General features: G+C 59.1%; 2 protein-coding genes across 2 annotated transcripts in view; both read left to right on the forward strand.

The window, feature by feature from the left end:
• Window positions 1–10,458, forward strand: part of RNF213 (ring finger protein 213) — a gene marked incomplete at its 5' end in the record, with an annotated part of 42,400 nt that extends 31,942 nt beyond the window's left edge. Inside the window, 21 exons of the mRNA XM_084218800.1 lie at window positions 101–311; window positions 933–1,123; window positions 1,705–1,833; window positions 2,067–2,171; window positions 2,411–2,653; window positions 3,269–3,350; window positions 3,902–3,936; window positions 4,255–4,349; window positions 4,685–4,844; window positions 5,164–5,344; window positions 6,060–6,154; window positions 6,440–6,691; window positions 6,893–7,025; window positions 7,592–7,675; window positions 7,973–8,153; window positions 8,255–8,456; window positions 8,540–8,617; window positions 8,906–9,103; window positions 9,377–9,466; window positions 9,574–9,752; window positions 10,300–10,458. Coding sequence (XP_084074926.1) covers window positions 101–311; window positions 933–1,123; window positions 1,705–1,833; window positions 2,067–2,171; window positions 2,411–2,653; window positions 3,269–3,350; window positions 3,902–3,936; window positions 4,255–4,349; window positions 4,685–4,844; window positions 5,164–5,344; window positions 6,060–6,154; window positions 6,440–6,691; window positions 6,893–7,025; window positions 7,592–7,675; window positions 7,973–8,153; window positions 8,255–8,456; window positions 8,540–8,617; window positions 8,906–9,103; window positions 9,377–9,466; window positions 9,574–9,752; window positions 10,300–10,456 — 3,081 coding nt within the window. The 3' untranslated portion in view covers window positions 10,457–10,458. The remainder of the gene's footprint in view (window positions 1–100; window positions 312–932; window positions 1,124–1,704; window positions 1,834–2,066; window positions 2,172–2,410; window positions 2,654–3,268; window positions 3,351–3,901; window positions 3,937–4,254; window positions 4,350–4,684; window positions 4,845–5,163; window positions 5,345–6,059; window positions 6,155–6,439; window positions 6,692–6,892; window positions 7,026–7,591; window positions 7,676–7,972; window positions 8,154–8,254; window positions 8,457–8,539; window positions 8,618–8,905; window positions 9,104–9,376; window positions 9,467–9,573; window positions 9,753–10,299) is intronic.
• Window positions 10,459–10,467: 9 nt separating this feature from the next.
• ENDOV (endonuclease V) lies at window positions 10,468–19,185 on the forward strand. The gene is made up of 9 exons (XM_084218801.1): window positions 10,468–11,100; window positions 11,467–11,638; window positions 12,771–12,905; window positions 13,288–13,327; window positions 13,414–13,526; window positions 13,639–13,707; window positions 14,279–14,407; window positions 17,785–17,870; window positions 18,340–19,185. Exons 1-9 carry the CDS (start codon window positions 11,063–11,065, stop codon window positions 18,365–18,367), a joined length of 810 nt encoding a protein of 269 aa, XP_084074927.1. The 5' UTR covers window positions 10,468–11,062; the 3' UTR covers window positions 18,368–19,185.
• The last annotated feature ends 8,536 nt before the right edge of the window (window positions 19,186–27,721 follow it).

The raw sequence follows: 27,721 nt of genomic DNA on the forward strand, positions 1-27,721 counted from the left end.
CTCATGGCCCCCCCAGGGTGGGTGGGTGGGTGCCATGGGGACACAGGGGTGCCTGGGTGAGGTGGCTCTGCTACTCACCAGTGTTCCGGCCTCTCTCTAGGATTCCATGTGTGAGAAGTCAGAGGACAGCCTGGGCTGTGGGCATGGAGGCAGTGTGCCCGAGGACAGAGCCTTTCCAGAGCACTACCTGCCGGGCAGCAGCAGAGGGGCTCCCCAGGAAGCCTCTGTGGAGTACCTGCAGGCCGTGGCGCAGGTGCGCCTGTGCCTGGCCAGGGCTGCAGAGCTCATCTCCCTCCTGCAGCAGCACACACGTGAGTCTGCTTGCTCTGCTGGAAATGCTGAGTGCAGGGTGGCTGGGCTGGACACAGGCAGTGCCCTGTGCCCTGCTAGGACCCGTTCTGGTGCGTGGCCAAGAAGGAGAGCAGCAATTCCCTTTTTCCTTGGGGGTGTCAGTCAGGGTCTGTCCCCTGTGCCGGGTGTTACAAGTGCTCTGTAACTGGTAGCAAGGCTGTACTGGTGACTCCAGTGTAGTTACTGTGGAAGGAGATTTATTTTATCCTCCTGATGCTAACAGTGAGATTTATTTAGAGCCCACTAAATTGAACTTTAAAGCATAAATGCTGCTTGAGACCCAGGACTGCTGTAAGGGTTATTGTTTTATATGAATGAGAGCTCTGCACAGCTAGAAGGGATTAAGAGTTTATATTGATGAGTTTATACCTTCCCTGTCAAAGAAATGAATCATTGTCTGAAATCTGGCTGAGGAAGTGCTCCAGACAACACATGAGGAAGGGAGGGCTCTGAAGTTCTTGTGTGTAATAACACACTACTAATAAAGGGACTTGGTGCTACAGCTGGGGCAGGCAGAAAAGTTTTACAGGGTGGGATGATGTGCTTTTGCCTCTTTGCTTTAACCTCTTTTTTCCCTGCAGAGCCAGGGCAGATGAAGGATGAGCAGCACTACCTGAAGAGCGTGGAGAAGTTCTGCAGCCGTGCCAGGAACGATTGGCACCGTGTGTACCTGGTCAGGAGGATTGCCAGCCAGCACGGCATGGAATTTGCTCAGAAGTTGGTCACAGAGCCACGCTTCAGCTGGGTGTTCCCAGCAGAAATTCTGCAGCAGGTAGACAAAAGGCATCTCCTGGTGATGGTTCTGGTCTCCTCTTTGCCTTCACTTTGTGCCCCTTTGGGGTGTTCCTGCTGTTGTGTGCTCTTGGGGTCGGGCCAGGGTGGCAGTGGCTGGGAGCTGGCTTGCCCTGGTTCTTGAGTGAATGAAGTCTCTCCTGGCAGCACCATGTCTGCTGCTGCTGCTCTGGGGAGCCTGAAATGCCCCAGGGTGTCACTGTAGGACACAAAATAACATGATGTGCACGCACTGCTGTTCTCGAGGTGGAAAAGGGAAGTTTATTTTCTGACTCCAACATTTATAGATTTCCAAAACTGACAGTGGATTCTAGGGTGAAGGTGCCACCTCTCCAATGACACTGAACAAACCAACAGTCCATCAAATTTCTCCTCCTCCATAAAAGAATGAAAAACAATAAGTTATTTACAGAAAGTGTGTGAGAAAGTTCGTTACAAGAATGTAAACATCAGAAGGCTTAGAAAATCTTAAAAAATCAGGGCTGGGGGAGGAAGAGGAGATTCTCTCCCCTCCAGCTGGGTGGCTGTCCCCAGAGCTGTGCATGGCTGTTCCCTTGGCAGGTCCAGCACAGCCAGTCCATCCACATCGACCGGTACCTGGTGTGCGGGGAGCGCTACCGGGCACTGCGCGACGCCGTGGGACGAGCCATGATGGAGGGCACGGCCCGGGGGCTGCTCGAGGCCCAGCAGGTACAGCCAGCCTCCCCCTGAGCCCTGCTTGGGCCCTGGCCTCCCTCTGAGCCCTGCTGGGTGTGCATGGCCCCAGCCCTGCTGTGTCCCTGTGGGCAGTGTCTGTTCCCAGCACCTGAGGTCACTGGGGCTTGTGCTCAAGCACCTTTTCTTTACTTTCCCACCTGCACATCCCATCACTGTAGCAGGGGCAGCTCTGGCCTGTTCCCAGCCACAGCCTTGGTTCTTCCCAGGCCTGCAGCAGCCCCCCAGCTCTGGAATCTGCCCACCTGCTCCTGGCCATCTTCCGAGAGGTCACTGCCCTGTACGGGGATCCAAGCCTTCGTCCCAAGCAGCAGGTAGGGCACCCTCCTTTGGCAGCTGTGGCAAGCCTGCTTGGTGGCTGAGGAGGAAGGGGATCTGACTCAGTGGTGGAGGAGCTTTGGTTCTGTGCCCCAGCCAGGGTGATGGCCCGAGCTGAGCAGGCTGGGAAGGTTTGGGAGCAGGGTAACCCGGGGGGGAAGCAGCTACCAGTGCTCTTTGTTTGAGTGAGAGCAGTATCCCGATGTCTTTAGCTCTTTCCAACCTGTGCTTTCAGCAAACAGAGGTGATGGCTGAGTTCATCCAGAGCTGCCAAGTGCTGAATTCCCCTGAGCTGCAGGAGCTGGCAGTCGCCCTGGTGAGGAACACCCTGCCTGGGCTGGCCGTGGAGCCGCGGGGCCGCGGGCAGCAGGGAGCCCCGGTGGAGATGGCTGTGCACGTGGCTGCTGTGCTGCTCTGTGGGCACAGCCCTGTCCTGCAGCCCCTCAGGAACCTGGCCTTCCAGCCACACAGCATGCAGGTGAGGCCACGGAGCTCACGTGCACTCCAGCACGTTCCAGGTTCTTGCCTGTGTCTGCTGGATCCACTTTCTCAGCAGCAATGCTCCAACTCAGTTTGAGCTGTGAAACACTGGGGTGGATTATTGCAGTGCTGTTGGGGTCAATCAGCACAGCACCAAGCTCTGGCCTGGCTTCTTTTCAAGGCACCTCTCCATCCTGAGCAGGATGAAGCAAATAGCTTTGCTGATATTTGGGTGAGCGAGGCTATGGGCAGCTGGCAGCTCCCCCCGTGCTCTCCTGCCTGCTCAGAGAGCTCTGGCCCCTCAGGCAGGGGCAGGGAGCTGCTGCTCTACTGTGCCTGGCTGCCCAAGGTGAGGGAACACGCTGGTACACACCAGAGTGCATCAGCAATGTGCTGCAGGATGTCTGGGGAGTGCAGGTACAAGTCCTAATAATGCTGACAGTTCTGAGAGGGGGTTTTCAAAGGTGAATCTGAAAATCAGCATTACCTGCCTGACCTCTGCTCTCAGATGTCTCTTGTTGCCCAGTGTGAATAGAGAACCAGTGGGTGCCTGCTGCAGGACAGAGCTGATTCCCAGATCCTTCTGTGACTGTTTTCCCCTTTCCCTCCCCAGCACTCCTTTCTGCCCACCATGCCCGAGGACATGATGGCCCAGGCGAGGACCTGGAAGGACATGAACGGTCTGCACTGGTATGGTGAGTGCTGCTGGCTGCCTGGGGAAGGAATTCCTTGGGTTTGGAGAGTGAAACTGTTCCAAGTGTGAGGACAAACACACTCCTCAGCATGAGTTATCCATGGTAAATCCAGATTTGTAGGCAGTGTGTGTGGGTGATGCACCAAAGGACATCCAGGGCTGTTCAGCTGCAGCTGTTCACAGAGCATGTGGGGGCACAAAGGCAACACACAGGGTGTGAGAGGAGAGCTCTGCCACCTTCCTGGCCAGCTTTGTCTCTGCTTCCCCCAGCTGGACCTTCCTGCAGCAGGGCATGGGGGCTGAGAGCATTCCTGCCCTCAGCAGCAGAATCTGTCAGGCTTTGATTCCTTATTTCTCAAGGAGAAGCAGCACTGAAAAATTCCTTGGCTTCCTGCGTGGGCCTGTCAGTCCTTTGGGCTTTGGGATAGTCAGGGCTCTTGATTTGATCTTCAGCATACTTCTTGCTCCAGGATGATGGTAGCAGTGAAAAGGAATAACAGGGGCTGTATAAACCTGTCTTAGAGTACTGTCCTGTTTGTCCTCTCTTCACAGAATGTCCCAATGGCCACCCCTGCACTGTGGGAGAGGTAAGAATTTGGGACTGGTGGGTGTTTAAGCAGGCAAAGCTTTCAACAATAAACTGTTTTATTTTGTTTACTGGTTTGAATGTTCTGATGCACAGAGTTCCACTTCTAAACTCAATATTATTGATCATTTTGTCATTGTAATGTAAAATTTAGAATACCCCTAGCATTTCTACCATAGATTGGGAAACATCAGGCAGAGGCCCAGTTTATAGCAGGGTTTGAATTAACCACTTAGAGGTTGGATTTTTGTTTCATCCCCTTTCCCTGCTGGAGAGGCTGTTGCTCTGGAATTCAGTGTTCTCCTGTTGCTTTTCCCAGTGTGGGATGCCCATGGAAACGAGCCGCTGTCCCGACTGCCACCTCCCCATTGGAGGCACCGACCACAAACCCCTGCAGGGCTTCCATCAGTCCAGGTGGGCTCTGCTGCAATGCCTCTGCAGGGCTAAAGGGTGTGGGACGAGCCTGTGGTGCCCTCAAAGGCCAGAGGTACCAACCACTTCCTGCTGCTCTCTGGGAGATGGAAGCAGGGGATGTCCAAGCAAGAGTAATCAGGCAGCAAAACCAAAGAAATTTGCTTTTCTGTGCACAAAATTGACCTGAAGCCTTCAGTCCCTTGTGGCACTTTGAGTTGGCAGCTTTTATGGCATTCAAAGACATTAAGGGTCGAAAAGGCATTGCTGGGTATCAGAGATGTCTTGTGTGGTTTTTGTCTAGGGTAAAAAAAACCCATATATGCACTTTGCTGCAGGTTTTATGAGGACAGGACTCAGACTGGCCACATCCTTGGAGATGTTGAGCACAGGAGGACACTGGGAATGTCTGACAGGGGCGTGTCCCCCGTGGTCTTTGTGCTGCTCCGTTTGCTCACCCACCTGTCCATGCTGCTGGGAGCCTCCAGAGACCCTCAGGTATCTTCCAGAAATGCTTCCAAGTGGTCACACAAAATGCAGGGGAACCTTTGTGTGCTGCTGCTCCTTTTCATCATACTGCCAAGTGGCCAGGGCAGTCTGTCAGGATGCAAGACCCAAATTCCCTCCCTCCTTGCCCAGGAAAGATTTTGGTTAATTCCTGCACTTCCATGCAGGCATATCCACCCAGGCCTGCCTTGATGGGCACAGGTAGCAGGAATCCCACAGGTGGGGGTGCCTGGCAGGACAGAGCTCTGTGTGCTTTGTGCTTCCCTGGATGTTTTTGGCTGTGCTCAGCTCTTGCCTTTGTTGTCTTTAGTCCCTGGGAATGATGATCAAGCCAGCAGTGGCCGACGTGGTGAGCTTCCTGCAGCAGCACGTCCAGGAGGACTTGGCACAGCTGACCAGGATTTTGGGCAAGAGTGTGGATGACACTATCAACATCGTGCACCTGGTGCTCAGCAGCCTCCTGCAGGCCCCCCAGCAGCAGCCAGGCCAGTGTAAGAAAAGCCCCCTGCCCTGTCACACCTGGGGCTGTGCTTGAAGGGCTGTGGCCATGCAGCCACCTTGATGATAAACCCCTTCCAACAGCAGCAGTGAGCTGAAGAGGAAAACAGAGAGTTTGAAGCTTGTTTCTTACTGTAGGGAGGGAGGAATTTTTTGGCTGTTTGCTTCTTTCAGTCGGGTATGTGGGGTTTGCAGGGTTTGGTGCAGTCAATAGCTCTGAAAATGAATTATTGACAAAAAAAGTCATGACAGATGGGGAGAGCTTGCAGCTCCTGAGCAGGGCTGCTCTCCCAGCCCTCAGCTCGTGCTGTGTGCAGTCCCTGTTCTGTGCTGCCTCTCTGGGAGAAGAGGGATGGCACAGTGGGGTTCATGGTGGGGTCTGGAGCCACTGTTGCACAGAGGCATTTCTGTGTAAATAGCCCATATTTGGAGGGTGGGACAGCACCAGTCAGTGTTCCAAGCCTCACTCTGTCATTGGACATGGTCTGAGCTTGGACAACCTGTTCAATATTTCTGGGGTTATGAAGGAGTTGTGTAAATGTGCCCATCATTCCCGTGAAGCTCCTGGAAACCTGGATCATTGTGTGATGTTTGGGTGTCACTCTCCAGCTGGACCAAGATACTCAGTTAACTTCTAGCACCCATGAATCTGTGCTTTCTTTTCACTGAAATATTGCAGATGTAAGAGGTGAAATATTCCTATTGCAGGGCTGGTGCAGTTTGATGAGTTTCTGTCCACCAAGGGGAAGAGAAACAAATGGGAAGAAATTGTTGCAAACACAATTATTGTTCCTGAATTGGAGGTGAGAAATCTGCTATACAGAGTCAGTAGCTGAGCAGTTCAAAATCCACTGGAAATCCGATGTGCTGTAATATCTGTGCTACACTTTTCACCTGGCTATTCCTAAAGCCAGCCCACCCATGGCACAGCTGCAGGTTAAGGATTAGCCACCTTTATTCTACCTGGGGAAATGGGAGCCTGAGACTGGGGTTGTGGGATGAATTTGTATATCTGGAAAAGCAGAAATGGCTCTGCTCAGCTGAAGGTATTTCACAATACCCAATGATTTATTATTCATTTACTGCAGGATTTGGATAAAAAGCTTCTGAAGTTAAACCGACAGATCCAAGAGGATGAGAGAATCTCTTCCAACCCCATAGTGAAGATAGTGTATGGGGACCCAGCTGCATTCCTGTCCCAGCTGCCAGGGGACAGCCACGTCCACCACTCCAAGATGTGGAGCTGCCGCAGGAGGGTTTCCGTGGAGAACCTGGGCCACGTGGTGCAGCAGAAGAATGCCAGGGACACCGTCCCTCTCCTCTGGAAATTCCTGCAGAAGGTGGGGCTGGCACAGGGCTGAGAGCCTGGCATTGCCCGGGACTTAGCCACGTTTGGATTATCTCAGCACTTGCTATGATCTTGAGAATGAACATGGAAGATATTCCTGTCTTTTAAATATTTAAGAAGTGATTCCATAAAAGTATTCCCAACTGGTTTGTCCAAGCACAGCCTTACCCACGGGCTCCCTTTCCTCTTGCAGGAAAATGAGCTGAGGCTGGTGAAATTCCTACCAGAGATTCTGGCTCTGCAGAGAGATTTGGTGAGGCAATTCCAGAACACAGCAGAGATCAAACACTGCTCCATCAGGGAATTCCTCAGGGAACCCCACTCAGGTGAGGAGACTCTGCCAAAATTGTAATTAATGAAAAAGAAAGTGCTGAACTGTCCAGTTGAAAGTGAAGGAGAAAACTCACCTTTTCCTTTTAACTCTCACCCAAATGAACTGAGACTTGGATAGGGTTGGAAAAGTTACCAGATGACTTTAAAGGGAATTAAGTACAGGAGATTTTTTATGAGGGGTGGGAGCTCTGTGCAGTGCAGCAGTGGTTCTGTGGTCCTTTTAAGCTCAGCCCTAGAGCAGGGCTTGCCTGAAGAGTGGAATGAACGTTCTTCCTTCCATGAAGTTTGTGGCAACTCCTCCAATTGTATTTAAGTACAATTACTGATGCTTTTAAGTACTTATGGAAAAGTACATAAAGGTCATGCAGGAGCAGACAATAGTGGAAAAATAACAAACTGAGCCAATGACTCCATTTGACACCTTTAGAAAGGTGTTTGGTGTCTGTTTAGTCTCTTGACCAGTTGCCTGGAGTTCAGTGGTGTGCTCTGAAGATCCCTGTATTGCAGAGTTTCACCAGGAAAAGGTGTTTCATGGATTTATCTTTTTGCTGTTTCTCAGATGTGATGAGGGACCTGTTAGAGAGGAGAGTGAACGTGTTTCTGTCCGTCTGGAACAAGCTGAGAAGCTCCCTGGACACCAATGGTGAGCAGCTTCTTTCCCAGCCCTGCTCCTCGTTCTGAGGTCAGGTTCCTCCCATCGCTGATGCTGAGGCATATCCTCAAAACTGGGCTTGGCCATTAAATGTTAAGAATGTAGGTACAAGGGGAGGGATTTGTTTCCCTGTTGTAGTATTCTGACCTGAGCTTGTTTCCTTTCTCACCTGAACTTGTTCCCTTTCGTGCTCGTCCCTAAGGCCGAGCACACGGCTTTTCCCTGCTGCTGCCCTGGCGCAGCCTGGGTGGCTCTGGGCCTGCTCAAACACTGCTGTCTCTGTTTCAGGGGAAATCAAGCTGCCTAAAGGCTACTGTGATGCCGAGCTGAGCCTGGACAGCAGGCTGGAGGTGCTGCTGCCCCGGCGCCAGGGGCTGGGGCTGTGCTCCACGGCGCTGGCCAGCTACCTCATCGGGCTGCACAACGACCTGGTGCACTCTGTCAACAGGCACACCAAGGAGGAGGACAGGTGTGCTGCTGCCTCTGCTGCGTCCCCTGCTCCCTCTCAGGCAGCTTTCCCTGCTCCACAGAGGCCTCTCCCTCTGAACACGGGCCCTTTGCTCCCTGCAGGTACCTGGTCAGCCCCTCGGAAGTGGCCGACCTGCACCTGATCAGTTACGAGGTGGAGAGGGACCTGATCCCTCTGATCCTGTCCAACTGCCAGTACAGCATGGAGAAGGGAGGGGAGACCTTGCAGGACTTCGATCTGGAGAGGATCCAGCAGCAAGTGATCAGCAAGTTCCTGCAGGGGAAGCCCCTCATCAGGCTGACGGTAGGAGGGGCAGGGCTGTGCAGCCAGCAGGGCTCTGGGAGCAGCATTCCAGGGCTCACAGCCATGGATTTCTCTCCCGACAGGGAATCCCCACCCTGGTGCACAGACATGACCGGAACTACGAGCAGCTGTTCAGTGATGTCAGGAGCAAGCTGGAGCAGGTGGGTTTCTGCACTGCAGGAGGCAGGGCAAGCGTGAAATCCCTGCTTTTCCAAGGGTTTTCTGTGCCTTGCCTTGTCCATCCAAAGCTTGCCTGCTGATTTCTCAGCATGCCTTGGCTACGTGCAATCTGGCCTAGTGCTGCCAGTCAGGATTTACAAAGAGAAGGGAGACACTTCAGCATTTCAGTTCCCCGAGTCTGGGGCTCTGGTGTCTTCCTTCACTTGAGCAATTGGAATAGAAAAGGGAATGGCTCTAAAACAATATTACTGTGACTTGGTGGTTTTCAGAGTGCTCTGCCCAGTTCTGTGATGAACATGATCAGTGGGGAGCTGCAGTCCTACAGTGATGTGTGTGATGCTCTGTCCCTCACTGAGATCACCCTGGGTTTCCTGGCCATGGCCGGTGAGAATGCTGACATGCTGCTGACTGAGTACATTGAGCAGGTTCTGCAGATGGGGGATCAGACAAACCCTCACGTGCTGCAGGTGAGTCCTGAGGGCAAAGCTCAGATTCTTGTGGGGTAAAATCTGGTTTATGCTAAATCCAGCCTGTGTGACAGAGCCCTCTGCCTTTCTCACTGCCTGTCATGGTATCAAAAACTGGATTATTGAGGTCAGCTGGGGAAGGGTGGGAGGGCAGATGGGCTCCACCCAGGCCAAGGGGCTGGATGAGCTCTGTGCTGAGCTGTCCTGGGCAGGGCAGGCTGGGGATGGGCTCCAAGGACATCCCTCACAGCCACAGCTGTCCTTCTCTTCCAGGCCCTCCGACGGTGCCAGCTCAGGCACAGCATGGCCCTGTGGCAGCTCCTGTGTGCCCACAAATCTGAGCAGCTGCTGCGCCTCGGCAGGGTATGGCACCCCCAGCTCCTCTCTGTGAGCTCCTCTGCCCTGCCCTGCCCTGCCTGCAGCTGCTCCAATGTGTCCTTGGGTTTTTTCTCCCCTCGCTGCATTTTTAGGATCCTTTTACAGATGTCAGTTCAGCCTACAAAGAAGAGCTCACCCCAGAGCTTGCCAAGCTCCTGCACGCCTTCCTAGTCCACTCCAGGCTGGAAACCTTCCTGCAGGAGCTCCATGAAATGATCATCCTGAAGCTGAGACGTGTCCAAGCTGTGGAGGAATTCAAACCCACCTGGAGGTAGGATTGCACACCCAGAGCAGAGCCACCACGTTGTTGTTAACTGAAGTTTCTCTGCCTCTGAGCATGCACACGGTGGGAACACTCCCTTGGCATATGCCTGGGACATGGGGGACAGAGCCCAGGCAGCAGCATTAGGAACATCCACACCCGTTTCTGGCAGGTGTCACTTCCATCTCACACAGGCTCTCTTGGGGACACTGCCAGAACACTCCAGGAGCTGCTGGCCAGGGCACAAACACCAGCACTTCTGCAGGCACTTGGATAAAATAATCACAGAATCACAAACTCGTTAAGGCTGGAATGAACCTCCGTGCTGCTCAAGGCCAGCCTTCGGGGATAGGCACAGCTCAGCCCCAGAGCTCTGCTCTGCCCTGCAGCCTCCCCTTGCTGGGCTCTGTGCCTCCACCTGCCTGTTTAAGCCTTCTCACTACACACACCTGTTCAGTTGTGGATATTGGGTATTTTGGGTGCTGCAGTCCACTCATACTGTGGAACTTGAGGGGTCTTGTTTTAGCTGTTAATGCCGTTCTGCTCTGTCTTCCAGCCTGAAGGAATCACTCTTGCCTTACCTTGATGACAAAGACTCTGAATTAGCTCCAGAGCTGGAAGACACATTCCCAGATGAGATCCTTCTGTCTCATGCTGCTGGTACCTGGAAAGCAGCTGCTTTATTCAAGAAGAGGGAGCACAGGGAGAGTTAGGAGAGCCCTGCCAGGGACTGCCACAACACCCGTGTCAGGGCTTCTGCAACTCTGGGCATTTCTTTGGGGCGTGTTGGTTGTTCTTTGGGTTTGGGGTGGTTGTTTTTACACCTGATGTGAAGAGGAGAGTGGCCGTGGAGGAGGAGGAGGGTGAAATAGACCCAGCAGCGCGGTGCGAGCCCTGGATCGCCGCAGCTCCAGAGCCACTGGAGGAACATGAAGGACTTTTTTTTGTTTGTTTTGTTTTTTTGTTTTTTTGGTTTTTTTTACAAACCATGGTGCCGTCGTGCCGGGGCAGGGTTGATGTTTTCCAGCCTGCCTTTCTGCGCTGGCTGCAGAGGCGGCTCCTGCCCCGCACGGGGAGCCCTGGGGGCCGGGGCTGCTCCGCTGCCTTCAGCCCGGCCCGCCTCGGCCCGGCCGGCTTCTCCCCTCCCCTGAAATAAACTCGTTCAGCTCCCGCGGCTGCTCCCGGCTCTTTCCGCCATCGGTGCCGCCGTCGGTGCCGGGATCTGAGCCGCGATCGGTGCCGCCGGCCCGGAACGGCCGCGCCCGGCCGCTCTTTCCGGGGAACGGCGGCGCTGCGGGACGGGCGGGCCCGGCGCCGCCATGGCCGCGTCCCCCGCCCAGCGGCGCCGCTGGGAACGGTAACGGGGCTGGGAGCGGTAACGGGGCTGGGAGCGGTAACGGGGGTCGGGCTGGGACGGGCCCCGGGGACTGCCCGGCGGCGCCGCTGGGAGCGGTAACGGGGGTCGGGCTGGGACGGGCCCCGGGGACTGCCCGGCGGCGCCCCTGGGAGCGGTAACGGGGCTCGGGGCTGCCCACAAGGCACGGGCAGCCTCGGCAGGAGCCGCCGGTGCTCCGCGCCCCGGCTGGCGTGCGGGGCTGCCCGGGGAGCGCTCGGGGCGCGGTTCGGACGGGGCTCGGGGGGCTGCCCGGGGAGCGCTCGGGGCGCGGTTCGGACGGGGCTCGGGGCTCGGCGCCGGCCCCGCTCTGAGCGCGGCCGCCCGCAGGGAGCAGGCCCGGCTGAGGGCCGGCGTGGTGGAGCAGGACACGGAGCCGTGGCAGAAGGAGCCGCAGTTCGCCGGGCTGCACCGAGTGGGAGGCGTGGATCTGTCCTACTGCAAGGGCGACGAGAGCCGGGCCTGCGCCTCCCTGGTCGTGCTCAGCTACCCGGCTCTCGAGGTACCGCCCGGCCCGGGGCTCGGGGCAGCGGGAGGTGGGAGATGGGCAGGAATTGTTCCCTGGCAGGGTGAGCAGGCCCTGGGGCACAGGGGGCACAGAGCAGCTGGGGCTGCCCCCGGATCGCTGGAAGTGCCCAAGGCCAGGTTGGCCAGTGGGGCTGGGAGCACCTTAGGACAGTGGAAGGTGTGTCTGCCATGGCAGGGGTGGGATGGGATGGGCTTTGAGGTCACTCCCGACCCAGCCATTCCAGGGATCTGTGTGTGTTCAGCAAACCTTCCAATTGGGTGTTCCCAAAAAATAAACCAAAACAAAACATTAAAAAAAAAAACCACAGAAAAAATATGTGTAAGGATTTATTTAGACAGGAGTTTAGGAAGGTGTGATGCAAGCAGCTCCCAGCTGCAGGAGTTTTGTGAGATGGCTGGGAGCTCACCCAGGGTCCAGAGGAGCTGCTGTGCCCAGGGAGCTGGTGCCCGTGGGCAGAGGGAGGTGTTTGCAGTGCTCCAGTGCAGAGTCCTGTGGGTGAGCTCTTGCTGAGAACCAGCTGATAACATGGGCTGTGACATAGGAAAGCTTTTCCAAACGCACCGTGGGTCTCACTTCTCACAGTTGTTTTACTTGAACTAATAAAGATTTTTGGTCTCTTTCCCAGCTTTCAAAGTGATATAAAAATTATCTTTCACTGTAAAAGCTCTAACAAGCAGGGAAATAAAGTTTGATGCTGTCTGCTGGGATTTTAATGAACTGAATCTCAAGTCCTGCTGTGATCTGCAGGGCAAGGCAGAAATCTGTTTTGTGCTGCCTTACACCATTTCCTTAGACCTGTCCGTGGGTTTCAAAGGGATGAGCAGAGGGCACGAAGCAGAGGAGGAGCTCTGGAGTGTGCAGGGACTCTCTGGCAGGGATCTGTGTGTGCCATGCACCCTGTCTGGCAGGGATCTCCCTGTGCCATGTACCCTGTCTGGCAGGGATCTCCCTGTGCCATGCACCCTGTCTGGCAGGGATCTGTGTGTGCCATGCACCCTGTCTGGCAGGGATCTCCCTGTGCCATGCACCCTGTCTGGCAGGGATCTCCCTGTGCCATGCACCCTGTCTGGCAGGGAGCTGTCTGTCCTGTCTGTGCCTGCCCCAGGTGCTGTACCAGGACTGCCGCATGGTGCCCGTCACCGCCCCGTACGTGGCCGGGTTCTTGGCCTTCCGAGAGGTGCCTGTCCTGGTGGAAGCTGTGCAGAGACTTCAGCAGCAGGAGCCCCAGCTCCAGCCTCAGGTGTGCTGTGCTCCCCTTGTCCCGAGCTGGGCTGCAGAGTCCTGGGGAAGGTGTTCTCCCTCGGAGCCCGAGCTGCTGGGGTGGGAGGGCCGCGGGCAGAGCTGTGCTGGAGCATCCGTTCCCTTTCCTTGGGGAGCAGGGATGTGGAGCTGGGAGCAGCCAGGCCTCCCGTGGCAGTGGGAGCCCCTGGTGTCTGCAGGGCACTCCCAGTCCCACACTGCTGCTGCTTCAGGGTCAGGCAGTCAGGAGGAGCCTTACAGGGAGAATTGAGGAACCAAGAGAGATTCCTCCTTCTCCCAGAGCCAGCATCCCTGCTTGCTCCTTGGAGTGCTCTCAGTTATTGCTCTCCCAGGCAATAACATTTCTGCTTTGGCTTTTTCAGGTGCTTCTGGTCGATGGAAATGGCCTGCTCCATCCCAGAGGTAGGCTGTTCCTGGAGAGCCCTGCGCTGCTCCTTGGCATTCCTATTCCCTGGTGTCCCACAGCTGCAGTGGCTCCTTGTTGGCAGGATTTGGCACAGCCTGTCACCTCGGAGTCCTGACGGACCTGCCGTGCATTGGCGTGGCCAAGAACCTCCTGCACGTGGATGGCTTGGCCAGGGACGAGCTGCACAGGGAGCAGGTTAGGCCAGGCTGGGGTTTGTTCCTGCTTTTTCACATCCCAGGGGAATTTGGGCAGCCACCTACAATTATGTGCTGAAGAGCTGACCGTGTGTGTGTGTGTTTATCCCTAGGTTCGTTCCCTGCAGAGGCCAGGAGAGGCATTCCCACTGATAGGCTCCTCGGGGAAGGTCCTGGGCATGGTAAGCTGTCCCCTGGCCACTGGTCCCTCTCCACAGCGGGGCTGTCTCAGTGATCCCCTGCGGGAGGGCAGGTGTGAACAGGCGGCCAGTGGCACTGCTGGCCCCCTCCTGAGAGCTCAGGTGGCTGTAGGGAGTTGGCAGCTCGAGTGCTGGGCGCATTCCCGTCCGTGGCTGTGGCACTGAGGTGCTCCAGCAGCCTGGATGGTGAGCTGCAGCCTGGGAGAGGTGCCAGTTCCCTGGCAGCTCCCCGGGATCAGGCTGGGAGCGGCTGATTCAGAGCAGAGCGGGAACAGGCAGCTGGGAGACACTTCCTGTGGGTGCTGTCAGCCTGGGCTGGCACAGCTCCTGCATCCCAGAGCAGCCTCGGGCGTCTGGGGAAGGGCCACGGGGACAGACAGTCCCTGCAGGAGAGACGCTGGGACAGGGAAGGTGTTCAGGGAGGCTGGGAGCTGCAAACACAGAGCCACCACCCCACCCCAGGGCTCCGGCCGGCTCCTAACTCCGCTGCCCCTCCGTGTGTGTGTTCAGATGAGCCTCTCCAGTGCCTGATCTCTCCTTTCTGGCTGCCCAGGTGCTGCGGAGCCACAACAACAGCTCCAGGCCCCTGTACGTGTCCGTGGGCCACCGGGTGAGCCTGGGCACGGCCGTGCGCCTGGTGAGGGCCTGCTGCCGCTTCCGCGTCCCGGAGCCCATCCGGCAGGTACGGCACCCTGGGACGGGGGGACGGTGTTTGCCCAGCCTTGGGCTGCACAGAGCCTCCCTTTGCCCCTCCTCTGCCAGGGACCCCTCCTGCTGGGCAGTTCCCCCAGCCCCTGCTGCTGCTCACTGATCCTGCCAGGCCCGTTTGTTCCCCTGACGCAGTGCCCGGCAGCGTTCCCAGCCCTGCCTGCAGACCCAGCCTGACTGATGCCCTGCTTGCTCGCTGCAGGCAGCTCCTGCCATGCTGCTGTTAATCCCCCGGAGCTGGGAATGCGGTTTTCCCGGGTGCTTGGAGCCCAGCACGGCCCGCAGTGCCGCTCCTCTGGAGCCACCAGCCAGCAGGTGACAGCACTGCATCACTGTCACCGGGCTGCAGCTGCTACCGGGGCTCAGCCTTGGCTGATTTTAAATCGCAGCAGAACTCGGGGAAAAGCTCTGGAGAAGCTCAAAGCCTCTGGGACTTCTGGCCTGGCAAGTGCTTCCCTTCTCCCCGAGGTCACTCTGCTGTTGGTGGCTCCACAGCCCCGGGCCAGGAGTGACCCTGGGCTGCCCGGGTGTCCCTGTGCCTGTCCCCTGCCCTGGGACAGCCCGTTGGCATCGCTGCTGTGCCAGGCTGGGGGGGTCAGGGGTGTGCCCACCTGAGCAGCCCCCAGGGCAGTGCTGAGTGACCCTGCTTGTCCAGAGCTGCAGTGTTCCCTGGAACTGAGATCTGCCTATAAACTACCCCAAAGTCTGAACTCCTTGGAGCAGAGCAAGGCCTGGAGTGTCCAGAGCAGAGCTGCAGTTCCCAGTCTCAGCCCCAGTACCTGCCAGACTGGAGGAGGCTGCTGGAGCTCCTTATGTAACCTGCTCCAGCCAGGGACAGATGCCTCTGCAGAGCTCGAGCCAGCTCTGCAGTCTGCGTGTTCAAAGGCAAGGGAGAAGCATTCCCTTTGGAAACAGAAAGGTGTCTTGGAGCTTTTCATCACCCTCATTTCGCTTCCAGCCATCTCCAGGATCTTCTCATGTTCGGAGACTCTTCCAGTTCCCTGTGACCTTTTCCTTAGAGTGATGGAATGAATTATTATCACTCTTCTTACAGGGAGATGAAAAATCCAACAGGGGAGTGTGTTTGCTCTAGAGGGATGGCAGGAGATGAGGACATTTAAACCTTTCCATGGGACTTGTCCCTGCTCTGCTTCCTCTGTGTGGTGACTGCCACAGCTCTTGGCACAGGCAGAGCTGAAAGCCTCAGCCCCTGAGCACCTGCAGCTGGGGTTAGGAAGAAGGAGGCTGTGGAGAATCCTGCCATGGGTGGCTGGCCTGGCCTTTTTGCCGTGGTATGTCTCCAGAAATCGCAGACCTGACAGAAGTGCTTAAAGATTTCCCAGTGTCAGGAAAGACTTGTGGATCACCAGGTCCTGGTCTGGAAGTTCTGGCAGGCCTGGAAATGAAGTGAGAGCTGTGAGGTCTGTGAGAGCTCAGCTGCCCACAGCTCCTGAGTTTGTGTGAGGGCAGCATGTGCAGTGCAGCTGCTGTGGCAGCTCAGGCTCCTGCTTTAGGGGATGTGGTGCTTCCCAGGAATGCACATTATCCAGGCGGGGAGCAGCAGGGGTTCCATTTGCATTCAGCCCACAGCGTGGCTGTGCTGCCAAGGAACTGGCTGTGGTGCAGATGAGAGAAGTGAGATCTCGCAGGAAGCAGGGGGATGAGCTGCCCTTGTCACCTGCAATCAGTATTTACATCCCACTCAGTCCCTGTTCCACGTGCCAGGCCCAGCCAGGAGAGCTGTGCTCCTGGTGAGGCCCTGCAGGAGCTCCCAGGCAGGAGCTGCCCTCCCAGAACAGGCAGCACAGCCCTCACCTGAGTGGCCCTGGAGCAGCCCCAGGCCCTGCTGAGAGAGCTGCCTTGCTCCTGGCAGAGGTCAGACCCTCCGTGGTGCAGCCTCCTCATTCCCAGATCCCTGTGCCCAGCAGGGAAGCACCAGTTGGTGCCACTCTCCACTGCCAGGGCTTGCACCGGAGCCTGCTCTGCTCTCTCTGGGTCGGGTTCCTGCTGGGCTGCTGCCCGGCCTCCTGCTCACTGGCTGCTTCCTTCGGCTGCCCTGGGTGCCCAGCAGCTGGGGCTGGCTCAGGAGGGGGCTGCTGGCACAGCCTGAGGGGGCTCCAGCCCAGCAGGAGCTGTCCTCTGGGGCTGGACAGCAGTCACTGGTGTCCTGAGGCTCCAGCTGCCTCTGGGGGCACCCCCTCCAAGCCTGCTGTGCCCAGGGACCACCCTGGCCCCTCAGGGAACAGGCAAAGCAGCATTTCCACAGGCAACACTCATCCCCTCTGAAAATAGCCCAAATCTGTGAGCATTCTTGTTGGGCAGTGATCCATCTTATTGATTAGCCTGTGGTTAATCACCACCTTAAACTGACTCCAGGGCTGAGTTAGGAGTGAGCCCTGCCTGGGAGCTGCCACCTCATCAAGCACTAGCTGATGTTCTCAGCAGAATGTGGTTGGGGTTTTTCTTCCCTAGGAAAATAGTTGGAAGCTGTGCCTCCTGCTCCTGGCTCTGCCCGTGGGGACCATTGAGCAGCTCCTTCCCTGGTTATAAAATCCATCACGTAATCGCTTATCCTGAAGAGTGATCAAAGTTATTTGTCAGTTCGGTTATGAAACTGTCCAATTATAGAGAGAAGGGAAAAAAATCTCCCAAACAAACCACCCCTTATGTAACTCTCTCCTTCTCAGCTGGCAGGAGGCTCTGCAGTTGTGGAGCAGGTTCCAGCAGCAGGCACAGCCTCCCCCAAGGGCTCGGGGTGAGGGGCCTGGGGGCTGCCAGAGCTCCAGGAGAGGCTCCTGGGGAGCAGCACAGGCTGGGGAGCAGCAGTGCTTCAAGGACAGTCCCCAGGGATGTGTTAACCCAATTCCTGAGCTCATCACCAGACACTGTGAAGCTTTTCCAGCTGGGAAGGTCACGTCCTGCTTTGTAGGTGGGGAGAGACGCTCTGCCTTTGAGGTGGGCACAGCAGCTGCTCGGAAATGGCACAGAACTTTCTAAAAGAGGAAAAACTTTGAAGGACTAAAAATCAACTGCCAGTCCTCAAAGTTGTCCAAGAGCCTGGGATGTGCTTGTGGTGGCATCAAGGGTGTGCTGCTGGTGCCGTGCAGCACGGGAGGGCTGAGCAAACCCCTCGGGGTGGGCACAGGGGCACCCAGTAAGTGCCCAGCAACACTCTAACAGTTCTGGGCTGTGGCTGGTGCTCGCCTTGCCCCAGGCTGTCCTGTCCTGCTGAGCCACCCGGGGTTCCTGGCGGGATGTGCTGGCAGCAGGGTGGGTGGGCACACTGGGGTAACGGGAGGCACCAGCCAGGCTGCCCAGCCCGTGCTCACTCCTGTTCCTGCTTGGTTCCAGGCTGACATCAGGTCCAGGGAGTACCTTCGGAGGCAGCCCTGCGCTCCAGTGGAGGTGCTGGAGGCTGTGCCTGCCGGCCCAGAGAGGTGGGTGTGTGGGCAGAGGGCATCTGCTGGGGGCATGAGCTGCAGTAATGGCATTAAGGGTACAGGCAGGGTAACCGGGTGAGCTCAGTGGGGAGGTGAGGACATGTGCAGCCTCCAGAAGGTGATTCCTGCTCCCTGTGGCCACGCTGCCTCACACGTTGTCCTGAGCTGGGGAAGGGCAGCAGGGATTTGCTCTTTTTTCAGCCCTGCTCGTAAGCAAAGCCCTAACGCCCACAGGTGTGACCTGAGGGGGAACAGAAATACCTGCAGGGAGCTGGTTTTGGCCCCAGGTCTTGGGGAGGGTCAGAGTCCCCCACTCTTACATAAGGTGGGCCAGTGGGCGTCAGTTCAGGGCTAAATCTGCCCCTGGGGTGCAGGAGCTCAAGCTCACCAAGTGCCAGTTGTTTGTGCCTGTTGGCTTCTACTCTTTGTAAAACTACTTCCTGCTTTCTCATTTTTATCCCTGCAGCAAAAAGGAGACTGAATTGGAGGATTAGTCTGGTGCCAGAAGAAAGTGCAGAGCTTCTCTTGGCTGGGTCCTGTCCTGCACCAAGACTGAGTCCTGCTGGATGCAGGAGCCCAGTGCCACCCTGGGGGACAGCTGTGCCAGGCTGTGTCCCACAGGACAGCTCAGGGAGAATTCCTGCAGTGAATTTCTCAGGGTTCATTTCCAAGTACTGTTAAAATCTTTGTGTAAGCAAAGCTCACATGTAAGTTTGCAGCACTCACTGGAGTCCTTGTGCAGCTGCAGGGGCTGATTTACAGAGCTGCTGAGGCATTGCCACTGCAGAGCCAGCCTGTGTCCCCCCCACCCCTCTGTGGCACTCGGAGAGCCCTCCCTTCCCGCTGCTTTTGGAGCAGCCTCACCTGTCCCTGCAGCCTGGGCTCTCCCATTCCCCCTGCACGTCCCTGGGGAGCAGCAGCCCCACTGCCCAGCTCTTCTGGAGGAAGGATCATCTCAGGGAAAGGATGGGAGGAACCATCTCCCTCCCAGGAGCATGGGGAGGTCATTCCTGGCACACAGAGTGCCCCAGGTGCCCGATCCCAGGCTGGAGATCTGGCCCAGCCTGAGGAGCAGAGCCCAGAGCTTTTGGGCCCAAATCATCCTCAACCCTTGTCCAGCCTGCAGGATCAAAGCTGCTCCCGAGGTGTGGGATCCTGGCTGAGGCTGGCAGGTGGTTCCTGACTGTTCTGAAGAGCAGCGGGAGCTCTGGGAGATCTTGGTGTGGCTGTGTAAGATTCCAGCCTGAAGAGGAAGAAGGATGCTTTCCTGGGGGTGGGGAGGGGTGCTCAGGTCGGGCCCCTGTGGGCTGTTTAACCTCAATTTTGCATAAATTTCTTGTACAACTTTTGTTCTTTCCTGTCTTGGAGCTGCTCTGGGTGGGGAGGACAAAGCCCAGCCCGTTGTGCCTCTGCTGCGTTGGGCTCTGGACCAGGTGGGGAAAGGAGGGAAGTGACAAACCCTGGGCCCATCAGGGCAGGTCTGGGGCTGGTCCTGGCACTGCTGGGGACAGGCACTGGCAGGGCACTGCCCTAAAAAGCCTTTGCTGACAGGTTGCAGCAGCTGCACTTCCCAGCCCTGCACAGGAGCCGCCTCCTGGGAACCCTCAGAGCTGCTTCACACCAGGGTTTGTCCAGGCTGGACAGAGCCTGCAAGGGAAAGGCACAGGGGCAGCTGCTCCTGTGATCCTGGGGGCTGCTGCCAGGCCAGGGGCACAGGGAGCACTGGGCTGTGCCTGGCTGGGACAGGGGACAGGGACAGCCGTGTCCCCTCCCGAGGGAGCAGGGTGGGGACAGAGCCAGAGGCAGCAGGGATCATTCCAGCATTCCTCATTCCAGCCCCACACAAGCCAGTGACTTCTCTGGCCATGGGACAGGCTCCTGAAGCCTGTCACCGATTCGGGCACGAGTGACAGGCTGGGCAGGGGACAGCTCCTTCCTGGCAGAGCAGCAGGGCAATCATCTGGGTTTCTGATTGCTTTGGCCTGTGCTGGGAGTCACAGGGCCATCCCTGGCTCCTTCCACATTCTGGGTGGTGCCCCTCTCATGCAGATTCAGCCCAGGTGTGCTGAATGGGGCTCCTTATCTGGCTCAGCTGTGCTGGGGGAGGCTCTGAGGGGAGCAGCTCCTCCAGGGTGGCCCTGGCAGGACAGGGGAACCTCCAGAGTGTGGGACTGTGGCTTCTCCTGCCCTGGTGAGTGTCTGGCTTTCATCTCATGTGAAATGTCTGTGGTTTTAATCCTGATCTACTGGGGACTTTTTGTGTGCTTCTGGTTGGTATTTGACAGTCAGAGCTTTGGGGTGGGCTGGTCAGGGGAGGCTCTGCAGCCAAAGCTGTGATCTGGGTGGGAATTGAGCCCAGCTCCGACAGAAAGTGAGGTTGTGGCTGTTCAGGGTCTGTCACTGGGCACTCCTGCTGGGATCTGGGTGTTTCAATCCGTGGAGGGTCTGTGTGCTCAGCCTGTGAGGGATCCAGGGCTGGGGACACTGCAGGGGACACTGCTGTCCTCAGCCAGCTGCCTCTGCCCAGGGGGTGAGGGGAAATCAGGTGAAAAAACTAAAAAACCAGCATGAGAATGGCTCTGTATCAGTGCCCCAGCTGCCCTCTGCCTGAGGCTCTGAACTCTCTCCTCCCAAGCCCAGGGAAACTCGGGTGCCTCTGGATGAAGGCACCTGGGAGGCTTTGGGAGGGGATGGTGCTGCAGGGTCCTGGCAGCCCCTGTGCAGCCCTGCAGGAGCCAGGGGCTCTGTGCTGTGCCTTTGGGCTTTGCCTGGGCCTGGCACGCTCTCCCAGCTGCCCAAACGTGGCACTTTAGCCCTTCCTAAAGGAAGGGACTAATCTCTGTGTTTGGTGTCTGCTGGTGTCTCTTTGGACACAATAAGGGATTAACTTGGTCTTTATCTAATTGGTTTATAACCCTGGGAAGGGAAAATCGCTTTGTAATGCTTGAAACCTCTTAACAGGAACTCAGAGACCGGAGCTTGAGCCTCCTTCGAAATAAACTCATACATGGCTTGTCTTTTTTAACTCTCTGTTTGCTGGAAATCGGCTTTGCTGGGTGTAAACTTGTTGGGAATCAGAGAATGGTTATTGCTGACTGACTGGAAATCCTCAGGGGTTTTTTCTCTCACCATTTCCACCTGGGACTGGGAGTCTCTGGAGGTGTCTCAGGGCTCAGTCCCCCCTGTGCTGTTTGCATCCTGGAGAGCAGGCAGGAGGATCCCTGCAGCTGCCCTGTTTGTCTGGGTGCCGGGAGGAGGGAGAGGAGCTGCTGCAGGAGGCAGTTCTGTTTCTCTGAGGAGGCCTGGCTGAGCAGCTCCGTGCCAGGTGCCCGAGGCTGGGTGGGATGAGCTCCCACCTCCGTGTCTGGAGCTGCTGGCAGTGTAGGTGCCGCCTGTGCCGTTTGAGCTCCTGTGACTCAGGGTTTGTATTTTGGGACGCTCCTGCCGAGGATGGGGAAGTGTTTCACTGGGATTTCCCCCTCCCTGCCCCCCGTTCTCATTCCTCTTCCCTTTGCCTTGCTTGGGAGGGTTTAGGAGGGGCTGTTTCCCTCCTGGTTCCCCAAACCAGGTCCAGCTGCAGGTGGGGATGCTCCCACCGGGTGTGGAGCTGGGCCCAGCAGCTGAGCCCCTCCCTGCCCCCATTCCTGGAGCATTTGGTGTTTGTGGGGCTGGCGGGGCAGCTGTGTCCCTTGGCTCTCAGAGCACTCCCCAGCTTCGGGCTCTAAATGGGCGTTTTTAGCGCTGCTCCTCCCTCCCGTGGCAGCTGAGGCCTCTTGGATCTGGTGGCTCCTGGGCCCAGCCCGGGTGTGCAGAGGGAGCTGGGGAACGTCGTGGCTCCCTTGCAGGGCTTTTGGTTCCCTTTTTTTTTTTTTTTTTTTTTTTTGTCCTTTTGTCCTTTTTTATTTTTCCCTTCCTTTTGTCCTATAAATAGTTCTCCCCCACAACTGCTCCTCCCGTTGTTGGTGTTGGTTGATCCTCCCTGATCCTCTCACCAGTGCCCCGCCAGTACCCACCCCCCCCCGGCTTTATTTTAAGGCCCCATTAATTAAAAGCAAAGAGTGGAATTTCTCTTGACAAGCAAATTAATAGCAAATGAGATGATTATGAGCTGTGTCATTAGGGTGATGGAGCAGCTTGTGCAGGGCTCAGCCCAAAGCAAGGCAGCAAATCTGTGGGGGGCTGGAAGCTGCTCCCTTCCCCTCTTGGGCAGCCGGGTGGAGTTTTGGTAGCCAAGGAGCCGCTGATGCTGAGCCCAGCCGGCCGTCAGACCCCGGGGCTGGAGAAGGAGGGGGCAGAGCAGAGGTGCAGGGGGTGGCCGCTCTCGGGGTGCAGCCTGTGGATGCTCTGGGGGTCCCCCATGGGCTGGGTCCGGCCGTGAGGACACGCTGGGAGTGCCTTGTCCCCACCCCGGCAGCCGGATCAGCTTTAGAAACACCAGCCAAGGCTGTGGAAGCAGCCCGTGATTAATTCCTGGGCTGGTTCCCACCTCGGGGGCTCGGTGCAGGATGTTTCCTTAGGAACACGCTTTTCCCTGCTTTTCTTGGACCGCCTGCTTGGCACGGCGTGCCTGTGCCTGCGGAGCCCAGCCGGGCAGCGCTCGCTCGGAGCTCCGGGCTCTGCTCCTGGGGCTGTGCGGGGACCCTGGGGGCATCCCCTGCTCCAGGGAGCCACGAGAAGCTTCCCTCAAAAAGCCGTTAGACCCCATTGGCTCCTGCCCTGTTCCTGTGCTCCTGAGCCACACCTGCCCCGTTCCCTGGCTGGCCCCGAGCCCAGGGTCAGCCCCCAGGCCCCCGTAGAGAGAAAGCGAGACCCTCTGTGTGTGGGTGCTAGGGACCCGAACATCTCACCGTGCGGCCGAATGGAACATCGGTACTCATCACGCAAAGATCCTTTCTGCTTCCTTACCCCGGCCCGTGCTAGCAGCGATTCAGACTGCTGCAGGGCTGCGGGAGCCCCGGGAGCGCCGCGCTGCCCGCAGCCCCAGCCTAGAACCGGGCTCGGTTCGTGGCACTGACCGCAGCTTCAGCCTAGAACCGGGCTCGGTTCGTGGGGCTCGGTGCGTGGGGCTGCCCGCAGCCCCAGCCTAGAACCGGGCTCGGTTCGTGGGGCTGCCCGCAGCTCCAGCCTAGAACCGGGCTCGGTTCGTGGGGCTCGGTTCGTGGCACTGCCCGCAGCTCCAGCCTAGAACCGGGCTCGGTTCGTGGGGCTCGGTTCGTGGGGCTGCCCGCAGCTCCAGCCTAGAACCGGGCTCGGCTCGTGGGGCCCCGGGAGCGCCGCGCTCCCCGCGTGGGAGGCTCCGCCGGCGGCTCCCGGCTCGTGTTGTGACTGGAGCCGCGTGTCTGGCAGGGAACAGCTCCTGCCTGCGTGGGGAGGAGGAGGAGGAGGCGGCGGCGATCCGCCGGGCCGGGGATGGAGGGACAGCCTGCGGGAAGGGAGGAGAGGTGGTGCCAGAGCCGGCTCTGCCCCCGTGCACGGCTTCGGGGACAAATATCCGCTGCTTTCCCGAGGAGCAGCGCTGCCTGCTATAAAATCCCCAGCGATTCTTAGGAGAGTGTTTAGAGTCTGTGATAAATCTGGTGGCTCTGTAACTTGCCGGAGGGATGGTGGGCAGCGCCGTGATTAAAGCGCTCTGATTAACACACAAACCTTGTTTGTAATGAGTGGGATTGGGAGGGTGTGGAAATCCAGCTGGCGTGTAATGAGGTTACTCCAACAAATTACTCGGATATCAATTACTCCGCTAGGTAAATGTCACCTGCCTTCTCTTTGTTTGCGGTAAACTGGGATCCAATTAGTTTGATGTGGTTCTTGCTCGTGCCTGAGCTGCCGAGGCAGCCGGGCTCTGTCCCAGCCGTGGGGCACCACCGGGGCCGGGGACATCCCAGTCCCTTGGGGACATCCCAGCTCTTGGGGTCAACTTCCCGGCCTCTCCTGGTGCCACCTCTGAGCCGAGTCCCCCTCCGAAGCCCCGGGTCAGGCGGGTCTGTGCGGTCCCCGCGGCCTCCCTGACTGCAGGTGGATAAATTCCCCTTTGCTGCAGAGAGGCTCCTTTTCCCATCCTCCTGCCCGGGCTCCGCCAAACCGCGCGGGGAGGGAGCGAGGCAGCAGGAGCAGCTCCCAGGCCGGGCCGGAAAGGGCAGCAGGAGGTGCCGGGGGCGCTCCAGCCCTGGGGAAGGGCCCTGGGTGTCGGGAGTGCGAGGCAGACCGAGCTGGGGGTCCCGGGCAGCCCGGGATCGCCGTGATCCGCCGGCCCGGGGCTCCTCTGCCAGCCCGACACACGGGGGCCTGGGGAGGGAGCAGAAGGGAGCCGAAAGCATCGCCAGCTGTGGGGCACAGCCCATCCCAAATCCATGTCGGTGCCCGGGCACGGGGAGGCTTTGGGGGGCTGGAGAGGTGCGAGCAGGGGGTGAGCACCAGCACTGGGGGCACCTGGGGTCCTGCTCCGTTTCCAGAAGGAATAAATCAGCGCCGCCGTGTCCCTGTGGGGCTGTCCCGCCCCATCAGGTGTTGGGGGGCAGGTTCCAGGTGTGGGGGGCTCGGGATGCTGTCATTCCCAGCTTCCACAGCCCCTGCAGCCCTGCTGGCCCCTCCCGGGCAGGAGGGGGTTTGTGGGCTGCTCCAGAGCCCTCCATCCCTCCTGCCCCGGCTGCCGCCGGCCCGGGGGTGCGGGGCTGCCCCGGGCACCTCGCCCCGGAGCCTCGGAGGATGAGCAATGCTCCAACGCGCCGCAGGCGATCGCTGACCTCATTTCAGCAGAGCCGCGGGGTTTGGCATCTGTTGCTGACACGGAGGCAAGTGGGGGCCCGGGCACCCCCCAAATGTGCTGCCCCGGTACCCCCAGTCCTGGGGAGCGCCGGGGGTGCCGGGGCAGCCCAGGGTGGGCTCTGACCCCGCTGCACCACCCACTCCTCCTCGTGTGCCCCCTCCTGGGCTCACTCCGCTCCAAAAATGCTAATTAATCGCCATAATTAGTTTGATGCTGCATCTATTTTTAATCAGCTTTGGAAGACAGAGTCTGCCTCTGCTCAGTGCACACCCACGGGCTGTCCCGGGGCGGAGCGGGGTTGCTGGGGGATCCTCCGGTGGGAGATGGGCTGTTATTCCCCTCTGTGCCCCCGGGAGGGGTCAGGACCCCTCACGGGACCCCCAGCCAGCGGAGGATCCGCCCAGAGCTCCTTGGTGGAGTCTGAGGTCCCAGCCCCTCCATAATCCGCCGGGATGAATAGGAAGGATGGAGGCAGCAGCTGCCAAGGTGACGTTTGACAGCAGCTGGGAAAATCGCAGGAGGAGGAGCCCGGGAAAAGGCTGTGAAAAGATTCTGCGAAGGCAGAACCGGGGGGCAGGCCCGTGCTCCTGCAGCTGGGGAGGGATGGGGTCTCCTGCTGCCCGGAGCCAGCCTGGCTGGGGAAGCGGCCCCGTGGGGAGGCTGCGGGCTGTCAGAAGCGGCGTTGGCTCTGGAATTGCCGGTTCCGTGCGGCCCCGGCCCGTTCTGGTTGTGTTCTCCGGAGGGAGGGAGGGCTCGAGGAAGCCCCTCCCCGGCTGTGCTGGCCGGGACGCCCGGGCCCTGCCTCGGGGCGTAGGAAGCGATGCTCTGCCAGCAAAGGCTCCCGAGTGGCATTTGGGGGCCGCTGTCGCAGCCCGTGACTCACGCCTGTGACCGGAACGGTCTGTCGGCCTTGACTCGGTGCCCGGGGAGGTGTCCAGCTGCCCGCGGCGCCCCGGCCGGGCCTGGGCTCGGCCCTGGCAGGGCTCGGCCGCGCTCCCCCCGCCTCTCACGCGGGGATCCAGCCCATCCTCATCCTCCCCGGGCCGGGATGTGCCCAGCCCTGCCCGGCTGCAGTGCTCGGCCCCGGTCTCCCTGCCCTCCTCCTCCCGGGCCAGCCTGCGGGTGGCTTCTGGGAGCCCCTCGGTGTCCCTGGGGAGCCTCGGGTGGTCTCTGGCAGCCGGGACCCTCCCCGTTGTGCCCAGAGCCGGCTGAGCCCCTCGGCCCCGGCTCGGGGAGCTCACGCTGGAGCTGCTGCCGAGCCCCCAGGGCCGGCACCCCTCGGGATGCTGCTGCTCCCGGCCCCGGCTGGGCTGCGTGCGGGGGAGGAGGGGATGTACAACCCCCCCAGCGGATCCGTGCTGGGGAGAAGGGGATGTACAACCCCCCCATGGGCTCTGTGCTGGGGAGGAGGGGATGTACAACCCCCCCATGGGCTCTGTGCTGGGGAGGAGGGGATGTACAACCCCCCAATGGGCTCTGTGCTGGGGAGGAGGGGATGTACAACCCCCCAATGGGCTCTGTGCTGGGGAGGAGGGGATGTCCAGCCCCCCATCAGCTCCTCTGGGGGCCAAGGCAGAGCGATTTCCGCAGCCACGTGCCCGACGTTGCTGTGGTTTCCCGGCCCAGCCGTGCCCGGGCGGGGAGCTGAGCCCCCCTCGCTGTCGGGGGCTCTCCCTCGTTCCCTGCCTCATGCATATTTAATCCGGGGCTCCTGGAGCCATGTGCTCCCGCAGCCGCGCGGGCCCGGCGCGCCGTGACACATTCCCTGCTAATTAATCCAACAACGGCATTTATTAAGTGCCTCGCACGCCGCGGGCTCTGCGTGCTGATGATGCTCTGGGACGCTGCCGGTCCCAGTGCCGCAGGCAGCTCCGCTCGCAGGCGGCCCCAGGCGCTCCCGTGCACGCAGGGAGGTGGGAAAGGCCGTTCCAGGACACGCCGTCTCTTTTTTCGGAGGTGTTTCGCTGTAAAACACGGCGAATTTCAGTTTTGCTCTCCCCATCAGCTCCTGTCAGCCCTGGGAGCCCCGGAGGAGCTGTCCCGAGCGCCAGGAGCAGGGGAGGCGGTAGGATGCAGAGAGGCCGGCCCGGCGGTTCCCGGGCGTGCGTCTGCAGAGGAGCCGGATCAGAGCTGTAAATCCCGGCTGCTCCTGCCCTTGAGGACCGGCCCTCGCCCCCGTCGGTATTTGCGAGCCATCTCCCGAGTCCTGGGCCTGTCCTCACGCAGCCCAAGATCTCCATCTGCTCTAAAAGCTGCTGGATTTAGTGCTCTGGGGCGGGAAGCGCTCCCTGATCCCAGCCTCGGGGCTGGCTGTCACCGCAGAGCCGGTGCCACCAAACCCGAGCAGCGGCTCCCGGTGCAGCGGGAGGTGTCAGGGCGGTGTGAGATTGATGGGCCGGGCCGCTCCTCACCGCTGCCAGGATCCTCCCTCCCTCCCGCAGGAGGTGGCACGGCTGCGGGCCGTGCTCGGAGCTGCGGCAGGGACGGGGACAGGGATGGCCCTGCCCGGGGCTGCTCTGCCTCTTCTCGCTGCCCCAGCTGAGTGCACCCATCAATGCCCGCAGGGTTTGGGGGGCCAAGGGCAGCTCGAGGGCCGCTCGCAGCCCGGGGGCGATGAGCAGGGGTCGGTTACCCGCTGGGTGCGGGAGTTCGTGCGGCTCCCTCAGCCACCATCCCCATCCCACCCCGTCCCACCGCAGCCTCTCCCGCCGCAGCGGGCGGGCGCGGCGATCCCAGCTGGGCGCGGGAGGGCCGAGGGTGCTGTGCCAGCGCCCCGGGGCCAAGGCCCCGCTCAGGGCTGGGGGCTGAGAGCGAGGCAGGAGCTGCCACCCTCCCCTGGGCAGAAGTAGCATCCCCGGCGAGGATGCGCGCTGCTCCCAGTGCCACGGAGCCCGCCAGCCCGTCCGTCCTGGGAGCAGCTCCGGGGGCTGGGGAGCAGCGGTGCCCAGGAGGGGCGTGCAGGGGGGCTCTGCAGTGCTGCTGCCTCGGTGAGCCTGGGAGAGCTGCTCTGAATCCCTTCTGTACCTGGGGGGATCCGGGGAAAGGGGAGCTCGTGGTGGCACCGTCCTCCTCAGTGCCCGCT

The sequence above is a fragment of the Fringilla coelebs genome (genome assembly GCF_963513975.1).
Source record: "Fringilla coelebs genome assembly, chromosome: 19".
Taxonomy (NCBI): domain Eukaryota; kingdom Metazoa; phylum Chordata; class Aves; order Passeriformes; family Fringillidae; genus Fringilla; species Fringilla coelebs.